Source organism: Aptenodytes forsteri, unplaced genomic scaffold (assembly GCF_000699145.1).
Source record: "Aptenodytes forsteri isolate BGI_AS27 unplaced genomic scaffold, ASM69914v1 Scaffold231, whole genome shotgun sequence".
Classification (NCBI taxonomy): domain Eukaryota; kingdom Metazoa; phylum Chordata; class Aves; order Sphenisciformes; family Spheniscidae; genus Aptenodytes; species Aptenodytes forsteri.
Genome location: NW_008796046.1, coordinates 2,587,119 through 2,600,140, shown reverse-complemented (window position 1 = coordinate 2,600,140; position 13,022 = coordinate 2,587,119). Strand labels below are relative to the sequence as shown.

The 13,022-nt window shown below is 43.8% G+C and overlaps 1 protein-coding gene across 1 annotated transcript; it reads left to right on the top strand.

Moving 5' to 3' along the window:
* The first annotated feature begins 1,893 nt into the window (after nt 1-1,893).
* On the top strand, nt 1,894-11,520 carry CLNS1A (chloride nucleotide-sensitive channel 1A). Its single transcript, XM_019473898.1, has 6 exons — nt 1,894-2,047; nt 4,379-4,489; nt 5,643-5,753; nt 6,312-6,485; nt 8,133-8,217; nt 10,892-11,520. Exons 1-5 carry the CDS (start codon nt 2,026-2,028, stop codon nt 8,198-8,200), a joined length of 486 nt encoding a protein of 161 aa, XP_019329443.1. The 5' UTR covers nt 1,894-2,025; the 3' UTR covers nt 8,201-8,217; nt 10,892-11,520.
* The last annotated feature ends 1,502 nt before the right edge of the window (nt 11,521-13,022 follow it).

Sequence of the window (13,022 nt, the reverse complement as noted above, 5' to 3'; positions counted from 1 at the left end):
CGCGTGAGGGGGGGCTGTCGGGTGGGGGAGGCCCTCAAAGAGGGCCGTGAGGGGCAAGCTCTGAGGGGGGGTCCCCGCTATTCCTGCCCTAAACGGTGTTTTAAACAGCGCAAGAGGGAACAGCACAGCAAGGGAGCACAGCTGGCCGGCGCGCTGACAACACAGCACCTCTCTTCCATTGACAGGGGAGTGGACGGGGCTGTCGGTTTCCTGCTGTTATTAACTGCTGTGGTTCTCTGAAGTCTCTCACGTCGCATTAATCGCGTGGGTGCTGTATGTTCTCACAAGGCAGAAGTCAGTTAGGTTATTCTGGAAGATGTTATCTGAGGTCTTTATAATTTTCTTTAAATTCTCCCTGCATAATACAGTTCAAGAAGACAGCTCGTTGATTAAGGCAACATAATTCTCTTTAACTGTGGAAAAGTACTTTAAATATAATATATTCCTGCAGTGGAAGAGCGTCGTTAGAACAAAAACGTCACCTGAAACGTGCACTGAGGAGTGAATTGTCTTTTAAAACCTTTAGACTCTGAAGCGTTTATAAAATGGGTAATATTATTTGAGAGGCTTTTGCCCCACCTGAACTTGTTAGCGATGTTGCGTTCCTCTCGGAGAGGAATCTCTCTGGAATTTCAATTACTGTTTTGTTTAGTTGTTTGGTTGCAGATACAAGGGCTTCTGTTCACCCAGCATCTGCTCTCAACACGTATAATGTCGAGTTTCCTTGTAACTTGCTTTCAGTAGATTTTTGTGTGAGGCGCATACAAGTCTGCCAGCTTCCTCCCAATATCTTTTGAGCGTGTCGTAGAGCTTTTACCAGAGCTACTTGCTGGTAGCAAATAGAAAACGCCAGCATTTGCAGGAGTGTCGTGCTGTGGGAGAACCGGGTACCCGGGAGGACAATGCGGCTTTGGATCCACGTACTGACTCTGTGTCAGCAGCTGTAGACATTGAGAACTGGCTGATTGAGGCTAGGAAAGAAATTCCTCACTCCCACTTCGCTAGCTCTTGCTCTCGGCCTGATTTCCCGAGGCGAGGAGTCTTCTGTGACCTTTGTGTTGGTTTTGTCCCTCCACAAACACTTGCGAACGCTGAGTTTTGCACGTGGTGGAGATCTCGCTTTCTGCCCCTCAGTATTTCTGTTCGCTGTGTGACCTCATCGATCACAGACACCCAAAACTAGCTTGGGTTTGATTTCTTTGCTGCTTGAAAGACACTGATCTTTCTGATATGAAGGAGGTAGCAGCCCAGTGGCGACAACCTGTGCTGTCTCTTGCTGGGGTTAGGGATGAGAGTGAAAACGGGGGGAAGCAGAGGTTATAGCGCATAAGTTGTGAGGGGCGGGGGGAAACCATAACCTGGCTTTCTTGGCTCTGCTGATCACAGAACTGGTTGTTTTTCGACATGCAGGCTATACCCACATCAGATCTATAATCCTCCAGAAATTAAGATTGTGACTTTCTTTTCATAGTGTTCTCTTTATCCTGAAAAACCACAGAACATTTAATAGTTTGAGTTATAAATTGTGCTCCGGAACCTCTGTAGTTATCTTTGGGATGATAAATATCTACAGGGAGGAGAAAATGAAGACATAGGGAGGGAAATTCAGGGTTTAGTGCAAATGTGATAAAGCTGAAATGTGTTTCGGGTGCTCAGCTTCACGTTCTTTAAGGAAAGGTTTCTTTTACCTCAGCCATCAGTTATGCTGTTGCAAGGTCCTGTTAGGGCAGGTGGAGGACCGTGTATTACCTGAGAGTGGGGTAAGTGCCTTGTCCAGAATTACTCACTTTTTGGGGGTTAGTTTGCTTTTCTGCAGGCATGAGTCAGGTACCTTAGATTCCTCTGTTAGTTTCTAACTTGTCTCTTTTTTTTTTTTTTTTTTTTTTTCCTGCCTCCCCCGGCTTTGTTAGTCGCCTGTCTTGGCTGGAAAACTCCGGAGTTGGCTTCTCCTTGGATTATCCCACCATAAGCTTGCATGCCGTCTCCAGGGACCTGAACGCCTACCCGTGGGAGCACCTGTACGTCATGGTGAACGCCAAATTCGAAGGTATGCCTGGAGTGTTGCTTAGCGTTCCCACGCAGTCCTGAGCGGCATGATTTCTTCTTCAAAAAGAGTAAATTTTGTTTTTAAAAATGATATGCTTCATTCAAGTAATAGCTTGTATTTTTGTTTTCATTTCCCTGAAGGATAGTTATTTTAGAAGTATAGCTTTGCCCTTGTTTAGAGTCACTTCTGTACTGTTCTGCTCTCAGCATGTGAATATGTACAGCTGGAGCCGCTGAAAATCGTTTCTCTGCTCTCTTAAACTAATTTTAAACAATTTAGTTCCTCTGCAGTCTCCCTGTGATTCCAGCTTAGGTATCATTTTTGCTTTATTGAACTTATGTTAATGTTGCTACCCTCTCCAGGCTTTATGAATTCCTGCTGTTTCACATTAGCCTGCAAGCTTTCATTCATTTTCTCCCGCAGCTTGCTTAAAAAAAAAAAAAAAAAGACAATAGCTCATGTTACCAGGCTTAATGGATCTTTGTAGATTTCCCACAAAACCGACCTTTTGACCGTTCTTGCTTTGACCTAGAGAAAACAAGCTTTCTGTTTCATTGTTTGTATGCAGATTTTCTCTATTTTTGATGTATCAGGTTTTTTTCTTCTGGCAGACCTGTTGATATTTTAAACGTGTCATAAACTGCCATCTCAATTGAAGAGTAACGAGTGTTAAGTCCTGAGCAGGTCTCCTTTCCCCTTCATGCCTACTAGTCGTTGTAGTTAAAGGTTAAAATCGGCATTTAATTTTTCTTTAGATAGTCTGTATACTGAAAGTACTGACAAGACTCTGAGAGGCAGAGGCGTTTTTAAGCTATTAATACTCTTCATTATTTCCTTTTCTCTTGTCACTAATATTCTCTGACAGTCTGTCACTACAAATAGTAAGAGAAAGCGTACGTACACCTCTTGGTTCTTTGTCATTTTCCTTTGTGCTTATTTTGAAGTAAACTGAGCTTAGTCTGGAGAAAGATATTGTTTACAGCTTTTAATTCATTCTGATAATGGTGTTTGAGAGTAGGGATGTCTTGTGATAGTTCTTATCTATAAATCCTTAATAAACTGATTGGGAGGGGGGTTGTGTTTTGGTTTTTTTTAATACGTGAACTCTGGCTACAGTAAATCTTCTACAGCAAGTAGAAGATTTGTTTAGTTTTCAAGTCTATCCCTGGGGTTTTAACTGCTGAACAGTGTTAAACCCAAACCTCTCCACTTCTTTGGCTGCAGGAGACTTCATTTCTTAGTTGGGCAGGGTACATTTTGTTCTTCCTCTGAAAGTTGTTGTTGTGCTCTGTGTGTGTGTGTGTGTGTGCGCCTTATCCTCGCCCCTTTTGTTAGAAAAAGGCAGTCAGAGGTTGACTTCATTGAAAACAAAGAGCTGGACTTAGCAGTAACAAGCTGTGCCTGCGGGTGTCAGTTGGAAAAGGATTGGGTAGCTTCCTTGGACACTTCATTTTTGGGGACAGCTGGCTGGCAGCTTCTTGGCTTCTTCATATTCTTGGCAGTGCCAGTTTTGTATGTGATAAAAGCCACTCTCGGTGGAACAGCCTTAACTGTACTCCTCTTTTTCTGTAGAAAATAACTAGGCACTTTTGAGGCTGTCAGTGCAGTGTCCCCAGCCACAAAGCGATGAACTGTAGCCGTCTTCTCTGCGGTTTTTATATTTACGGAAAGTAAAACATCACATTGTTGCTTACTTACTCATGTGTGTAGCGCACAGAAGCCAGGAAGCACGGTTTTGCTTACGGTTGTCATTGGCTCTGGGTGCACTTTCTACCTCTGACATCTTGCTGGCTGGCTAGGAATGTCAGAAATCGAGTAGAGATCTTCTGTAAATGTCACAGTCCTCTGAGGGGCCACGCTGGAAGCTAGTTGATTTCGTGACGGTAGTGTTAAGGATCCGCAAAATTAATGTGATTTAACAAATACATATATAGCATTGTGCAAGTAAATGTTGATTGTGAATTGTGGGGGGAATACATATATAGCATTGTGCAAGTAAATGATAATGATTGTGAATTGTGGGGTTTTTTAAGTACAGTTCTTTTTAATAAGAATCAGGCAGTTTTCCTGAAGTATGTGAACATCATGTGACAGTTACGGAAATCTAAAGTCCTAAAATTATAAACAGGGAAGTTTTCGTGTGTGTTGCAAGTGATGTCAAGGTGCTGTGGGAGGACCTCATATATCCGTAATGTGGATGGGAGTGGGTTGGTTTGTGCCTCTCGCAGGTTTCTGATTCGATTAGGTGTGTGTTCCTGAAAGAATAAACAAACGTGACTTTTTTTTGGACAAAATAAACATGTTTCTCTTAAATCTTTCAATTTTCTAAAGAAGAGGAGACAAAAGAGGCTCCCATGGCTGAAGGGGAGGAGGAGGAAGACAGCGATGACGATGTTGAACCAATTGCGGAATTCAGATTTGTACCTAGCGACAAATCAGCCTGTAAGTGAAGAGGGAAATCGGGTTTAGCTTGAAGTCCCAGCTGCATGTGGAAGACATCTCTGGTATAGAGATGTAAACGACATGATCCTTTAGTGTCCTTCTCTAATTACTTGCTTTCTGTGTGCTGAGAAGAACAAAGCAAATTGTTTTATCTTGCTTGAAACTGGAATATTTCAAGCAGCCATTTCTCACGGAAAATTCCAATGTTTTAAAATAGAGACTTTTAAGTATAAACCCACGACACAGGTAATCTTATCTATATACATTTGCAGAGAAGTTGTATGGGAAATATCTCTTTAATTACAAATTCAGTGATATTTGAGTCAGCGACAGTTTCATTAGGAATGTGCTAGTGTCCAGACACTACCACTGGAAAGCAGTCCTATCTCGTCCGGCGTGGAGCTTACAGTTGGATCCAAGTTTTAAGAATCTTATGTGTTAGGTGCTGCAAGGAATCCTGTAGTGGGTAACCACAGACTGAATAGTCCAGAGATAAGCCTTTACCATCAATGAAATAATAGAAAAGTGCTGTTAAGAGGATAAAGCAGCAGGCTGGATCTAGGAAACCTGGTTTGTTTCTTGCATGGCTGCTGGCGTGTTGGATGACGTTTTCAAATACGAATTCAGCGGTGGTTCTGGTAAAGGAATATTCTCAATCTCTCTGATCACTCAGTCTGGGATTTCTTGCCTGTTGTCGTGGGATATTGTTGGAGAAACGAGGGAGGTTTTTCCTTGATCTCTGCAACTCCTGTCTGCCCTCACATATTTTGGGAAATGCTGCCTCTAGTATCCCTGTGTTTTCAGTATCTGGTCACGTCTATGCAGGACCAGAGAGTTGGTTATAGATCATCAGCTGTTTCCTTAAATTTCCTAACCTTGAAGCACTGGCTTCTTGATTTTTGATGTGCAAATGGACAAAGAATTAAGATACGGTTTAAGTAGCTGCTTCTAACAGCATCTTAGCTGAAGATGCCCTTTTCCAGCTGGGATGGGAGCCTGGCTGCACAAGCACGGTTCCTGGGAGTCCTGGTCTCAGCTGGTGGGAGATTTGTAGCTCACGGCAGCTGACTGAAAGCACTGCAAGTTAACTATTAGCATCTCTCTTTTTGTTTTGGTTGCTTGCCCAGAAGATAATTCTGTTTTGTTCGTACAGTGGAAGCCATGTTTTCAGCGATGTGTGAATGCCAAGCTCTGCACCCAGACCCAGATGATGAAGATTCAGACAATGATTACGAAGGGGAGGAGTACGATGTTGAGGCCCACGGTTCGTAACAGTTGTTTCTTTTGAAATACTCACCAGCACTGGGATACCTGGAACTTCTCCTACGGTATCTGTCATGAGAACTGTTTGGTCTGTTAAGAAGTTCCGTGTCATCTCGCCTAAATGTTCTTCATGCCATAGGCACAGTATATAAACTCAGAAATCTGTAATTTCATAGAATCATAGAATGGTTTGGGTGGGAAGGGACCTTTAAAGGTCATCTAGTCCAACCCCCCCTGCCGTGGGCAGGGACATCTTCAACTAGATCAGGTTGCCAAATCACTGGAATTCAGCAAAAACATTGTTCTTATTCTCGAAAGCCCCAAGACACAAATATCAGCCTTTCCTGTTCCCAGTGGACGTGCTAGCACAAGTTCGGTGCCCGTGCTGTGGCGTGGTCAACTCACATCGCTGTGTATATTCTGTAACTGATGTAAGCAGCCTTTTAATCTCCGTCAGTTAATCCGAGCATAACTCGCCTGACTGGTGTCCTGTTCCTCCACCCCTGTTTGATCCAGGCTCCTACACTCAGGTCTGATAAACACGAACTTCTTGTTGCAGAGCTGGAACAAGGTGACATCCCGACCTTTTACACTTACGAAGAAGGATTGTCGCATTTAACTGCAGAAGGTCAGGCCACTCTGGAGAGGTTAGAAGGGATGTTAGCCCAGTCTGTCAGCAGTCAGTACAACATGGCTGGAGTGAGAACAGAAGACTCGATAAGGGAGTTTGAAGGTAAGAAATGCTTTTGTTTTACTAAAGAATATATGAAAGCAGTGGTTCTCCAGTCTGGCTAATCCATGAACACCAGGACTGAGCAAGTATCATGCTGTGGGCGATACCTTACCGCACGGTGTGCATCAACAGCGGTTTTATCTTTGTTCACAACCACAGGTTATAAAAATGCCTGTGGCCCTACGGGCAGCATATTGCCTGCCGTGGATTGAGGGCTGCTGTGTTAAAGATTGAGGACCACTGTGTTAAGAATTCTTGATTCTTACTGGTATGATTTCCTGGAATAGTGGTAGGGTGAAGTTGATTTAGAATTAAAAAAAATTAAACTTGTCAGTCTGTGCTGGGATTAGGAAGCAATTTCTACTCTGAACAGGTAAGAGTATTTTTCTTGAAAATACCCTAAATTGTAGGTTAATAATTCTCTTTACAGAGTTCAGTGTGAATTCAGAATCATTGAAATACACTGGAACAGATTTAAAAAAAGAAAAATCTGCTTTTCTGAAGGGTGCTGTCTCTTAATGCTACTGATTTGTTCAAACATGTAAAAAAAAGAAAAATCTGCTTTTCTGAAGGGTATCTCTTAATGCTACTGATTGTTCAAACATGTATTTAAGGAGTAAGGTTTCTTTTTGTTGGGAAAAAAACCCAGTTTCTCAATTTTTTCCTTTTCTGCATGCTGTTTTCACCAGGGCAATACATTACCTGGGGGAAGAACGGGGAAGCAGTTTAGTAGTATTGCGTCTTTTTTTGATATAAATGTCAGTGTTTTAGTATGGTCTGACATTTTTTGAAGGATGAAAAATGATGGAGCTGTTGTGGATTTCTAGCTATCAGCTTGCCTAGAATAGTCAACAGAATAATAAGTAATCTGTTCTGATCCACGTGGATCATTTTCTTAATCTTTATTTGCTTTGTCAGTTGTTTACAGGTTCTCTTTGTTCCACAACTTTGAGTAAATTTATATAATACAAAGATAACCTTAGGTGATATACTCGTGTTTTAGCAGTGCCCTTCATTTGAAAATTGTCAGGTTTCTGAACCGCAAAATTTTGAAAATTAAAACAAATTGAACAGCAAGTATGTCACATGTCTCAAAGCCATCTTCATAGGTTTCATTTGCCTCCCTAATCTTATTTGTTACGGTACTGCTTCTTGGTTTGCTATAATTATTAATACCCCCAGGGCTGCTCAGTTTCAGAATTCTGTTGGTTTTTGACGTTGTAGCATAGAGCGATTGTTCCTTTTTTCAACTTCACGATGGCTGAGAGCGGTTTCAGAACAGGATCCAGCCTCTTTCTGTTAGAGCATAATTAAAGCTATTAAAAAGAATCATGCCCTATGTTACACCGAAACTTCATTTAAAAAATGAAATAGTTTAAATCCAGTATTTAAGTCTTTTAATAAGATAGGGTGAGGCGAGGTTGTAGGAAGCGGTGACGTCTTTAAGTGGCCGACTGACAGAGCTGGAACAAACCCACGAACTTGGGAGCACGTCAGTGTTCCCTTAGGCCGCTTTCAGAAGTTCAGCAAAGGAGTTTTCTGTTCCGGCCAGCTCCTGTCAACAGAGGGCACTCGCTCTCTTCCGTGTGATAACATCATCCGCTTGCGAGCCTGCCCTGTTACGTAGCGCTGGCTGTTGTTTTTCAGATGGGATGGAGGTGGACATAGCACCAGTAGTTGCGGGGCAGTTTGAAGATGCAGAAGTCGATCACTGAGGAGGACGTGTGCTGCTGTAAGTTCTTCTGTCTTCCAATACCAATGCTTTTCAGTCCTGCAGAGCCTCCCGTCTCTGTAATTTGTGTAATGCAAATGATCCCAGATCCCTTATGGGAAGTATCTTGTGATACCAGGATGATGGTGATTTAGAGAAGGAAAAGGTAGCTGTAGTTATCACAAGTATGGAAAGAAGTTCAATGATCTGTCCAAAATTGCCTATCAGCGTAAACCATCACGCTGCATGGGTAACCTGCATGGACGTGTCTGTCTGGAAGACAGGTCAGCCATTTGGTAAATTTAAGAATTGTCTGATCTCAAAGGCTCTTAGATGCTAATATATGAACGCCGGAGCCATTGCCGGGAAGTTACTGTCCTTAGTATCCGTTATTTCGCCCTTAGTGTGCAAGATTTCCCAGGCCTTTCAAGGGGGCAGAACACTTCACAGCGCTGCAAGTCCATCTCTTCCCTCGCTGTAAGTGGAGCGGGAACAGTTCCTGGTAGAGTTACGGAGCAATCTGGATGGGATTGTTGTCAGAAGCGTGCAACTTAGAGACAACACCCTGCTTAGGTGGTTGTGCCAGCGTGCCCTCTTGCCTGCTGTCACCTGTACTGCTTTTCTCCTGTCAGTGGCATTACAAGATGTGCCAGCGTTTCCTCGCTGGCGCTGGGTGGGAGAGGAAGAGCAGCTTATTCTGGGACTGTGTTTGTGGAGATGCACAGGCACAGCGGGGTTGTGATTCCACCCCTGCTTCAACAGTGCTCGCTAGCGCACAGTTTGCACGTGCCGCTCGAGTGGTGGTGCGTTGTCCCAGTTCTTCTGCCTCGCTAGGAAGTGAGACTGCCAGCTCTCGCCTTAAAGCGAGCGCAGGACTATCCCACTTGAAATGCCGGAGAAGACGGTTGTGGGGCAGACGGCCAATAGCTCGGGGGAGAAAAAAGGAAAGGGGCAGGGGAGGAAAGGGCCACAAACAGGAGGACGGCACACTGAAAAAAATCCATGGAAGTGGGTCAGAAGTAGTTGGTTAGGGATTACGGTGTCACTGAGAGAGAGGCTGCAGTCCCCGAGAAAGGCTGTTGCGGAGGGGCGGTGCGCCTCTGCTTTCCTCCTCCGTTGCTTATTTTACTCTGTTGCTGTTAATACTCCTGCAGTTCTGAAAGTCTCTGAGCAGCCCTGTGTTCGCTCACTGATCTCAACCACTGCCACTGGCCCTGAATTAGTATTTATTGTTTGGTGTAAGGGCTCAAAGTTTTCTTCAGCTGCTTTTCCTACCTTGGGAAAGACTTTGCAGTACAGAGGGGAGTTCTTCCAAAAAAAGTCAAGGTACTGGTTGCCCCGCCACTGGACGGTTATCTTATTTGATAAAGGACACGTTTTAAAATTAAGGAAAACTCTTCAGCTGTAGATGGGGTGGCTCTTAGTGAATGGAAAATTTGGCTCTGGTGACTCCATCTCCAAGATGATTTTCGTCCATGGTTTATTTTAAAAAAACAAAAAAAAAATCGTGCTGTTGAAAATTGAAATTCGAATGCTTATTGTCCCAGTTTAAATTTAAGCCGGATTAAGGAGAGTTAGTGGCTGGTAGCGGATCTCGACGGAGCCTGAAAGCGCTAGTGGAAGTGGTGTTGACTGATCTTCTAGCAAAGCACAAAATACATCCTGTAAGAAGTAGTTCTGGTCAGAGGACTCCTTCCTGCTGCTTACTCCGTCCTTTCCACGGTGCGGCAGGTGGCTGTGGGAGATTAATGCTGCGAGAGGTGACTGGATAGGGAGTCATTCTGTCCTTCTGCTTGTGCTGATCAGAGCTGAGGATCTGATCCCCGTCAGGGCAGATCAACTGATCTGCACGTGCAGCGCCAAGTGTTGCAGTGACGTCGCTCCAGGGAGCAGTTTGGGAGCTGTGGGTGTGATGGGCCTTTTTAAAGTAACCACCAGCCTGAGTGCGGTGGTGGAATTTAAGTTCAAAAACCTAGGATATACGGCAGCAATAAACAACTGAAGGTGTGAATTGACAAGAACAGCTCTTGCAGGTCGGTGCTAATCACCCTGCTGACAAGTTTGAGCACGAGGGCGGCCTGGTTCTACACCCTGAAAACAGGGGCAGAGAGGGAGCGTGCCGTGATCTCCTCGGTACCCTGTGGAGCAGCTCAGCCCTTCTTTAACCTTCCGAACCGCAAAAACGATCTCCAAGAACATCTTGTTGGTGATCCTTTAGAGAGCACCGCGCTGCCCTGCCTCTGCGGCGATGCCCTTGTGGGACGCTCATGTTGCATGTCACTGCTCGTTACCCAAATGAGATGCGACAGTTGCCCGCTGAAGCTCCTGGAAGACTTGCTGACAGTTGATGTGGGACATTTCCACTGGTCTCGTAATAAGCGGCGTTTTGTCTGTCGCGTCACGAGCTTGCAGGAATTGTTCCGAAGCAACTGGTGTGTCTGTGTGTAGCGGTGTGACGGGGTCTTCCAGGGCACAGGCGTACAACTGCGGCTTGTAAACACGTGCTGTCCTTGGCTGACCCGAGTTTAGATCTGCTGTCAGAGGCAAAGCTGCTCAGCCCTTCTGAAAATTAGAGGGTTCGCAGTGAAGCGCTGTCCTCCGTGACTGCAAGCAACGGATAGCTACTGCTTTGTAAAGATTAATACGTTTTTATTTTAATGCCAATCATGTAAACTTGGTGTCTTGTATCTTTCAGATTCACCTTGTGGCACTTCCAGAATAAGCTGTAAAACTGAAGGCATTGCAGTGACTATCGGGAGTTAACCTTTCTTTTAATGACCTAAGCTTAGACATCTAGGTCTATAAATGCTTTTATAGATGTTTAAAACAGGGTTTGACATCTGTGACCACTATGGCGTTATTTAAAAAAACAAAACAAACAAAAAACAAGAAAACCTCTTGCATCTAACACTTGAATGGGGCTAATCAGGGGTCATTTCCAAGAAGCCTTTGTAGGAATTCTAGGACTTCAGAAATAAAACTGTAAGTAGAACAGAATTTTAGATTGTCCTAGGATTTTCCATATTTTTGTACCTGTTCATTGAGTCGGTGGAGGAGAACGGAAATAGCAATGTTACAAAGTTCGACTAAAAGGAAATAGGGTCGGCTAAGGATTAAAAGCAAAGCTAAATTTAATACGCCCCTCGAGTAACTGCTTTACCGGTTCAGTGCTACCCTTTTCATTTCTCTGAGAGCAGAGTTTGGGTGGTAGAGGAGATGGAATAAAGTCGGTGAGGTCCTGAAAGAGAGAACTGTTTTGTGTCTTTGTATTAAATGTTAACAACATTGTTAAATAAACTAAGATTTTTTGTATCTCACAACCAACTCCGTGTTGCAGCTCTCAGTCCTTTACTTCAGCAAGCGGCTGGCAACTCCGAGCCGCCGTCCCTCGAGTTCTAGCACTCTCTTCTGTAACAAAACAAGTCCCGTGAAGCCGTTTTCATCATTTACCTGGATGTGAGAATAAAAGGGCAGAATATTTGCGGAGGGCGCCTGTAAGACAGAACTAGTCCGTGCCGCATCCCAGACTTCGGAACCCAGCTTTAGATTGCCAAGAGCTTAGTTCTGCTGGAGCTTCCACTGCTTCATCTCTCTGCGTGGTGGCGTTTTTGCCGTGGGGCAACAGCAGCAAATTTCGGGGTCTTTTTTCCCCCCGATATCCAAATGAAAGTCTGATACCAGACTTGTTCCACTTTCATTTGATTTGAAGTTGACTTGTGACTTTTTCAATATAATTATGTTGGTATAGGAACAGTTTTCTTTACCAGGCCTACGCTACTGAGCGGTCCTGCCCCGCGTAGCACATTGGGATGTGGTTTGGTTTCGAGGTACGTGAAAATTATAACCACTCTTTGTTGAATATTCATTAGGAACACCAGTCAAACCAGTGAGGATTTAATAGCGGTGTGAACTATTGACGTTGCTGAATAAATGAAGTGTTTAGCATGTTGTGCAACAAGACATTCTGCAAGAGTGTCTTTCCTAGCCCCTTTGCGTGCGCGTGCGTGTATATACATGTGTAAATGTGTGCATGTTTTTGTTAGGGGTGCAGAGTAACAAAGGAGGGTGCTGAGCGACGCTTTAGTTTTTGCACTGGGATTTGGAGAATCTTCACGTGGTGAGGTTTCGGGACAGCGAAGGAGTACTTAAACTCTATGAAACACCGTAATTTAGAAAAGAAAGCTCACACAATTCTAAGTTCATCGTTAAAACAGACTGGTTTGATTTTTTGGGTTTTTTTTTTTTTTGGTGTAAATCCTAGTTGTCGGAGTGTGGTCTTTCTATTGCTTTTCATATTAAACGGCAGACTACCTGTCACATACCCTGGTAGATGGGCAGCGGGACTAAACTCTGCTCCTCTCGGTACTCTCACGCTCTGTCCGAGCAGTAGGAAGCTCCAGAGGGAGAATTTGTTTTGTACCAACGCGGAGCCCCAGAGCAGGCATTTTATGACGCTTCCAGTCAAATCAATGGAGGAAGATTAATTTCAGTCAGGTGGAAGCAAACCTGGAGGAGCCCTGAAGCTAGCGTTGAGAAGGGTCTTGTGTGGATTTACAAATTTTATTTTTAATAAAACTTTGTATTTAAGCTACATCCAAGTGTTCTGGGAACGCTTATACTTCATAAGCATTCATTACTTTGAATGTAAAACACTGATTTTTGTCTGTACTACCAAACCCAGCTAAATTCTTCAGTTCCTAACAGTTTTAGTTTTCATTCTTTCTGCTATTTTTTTTTTGCTTTTCTTTTGCCTTAATTTAGTCAATTGAAGGCTTGTCCATTTCTTAGTGATTGTTTGTTTTGTTGTTTTTTAATTCTAGTGGCTA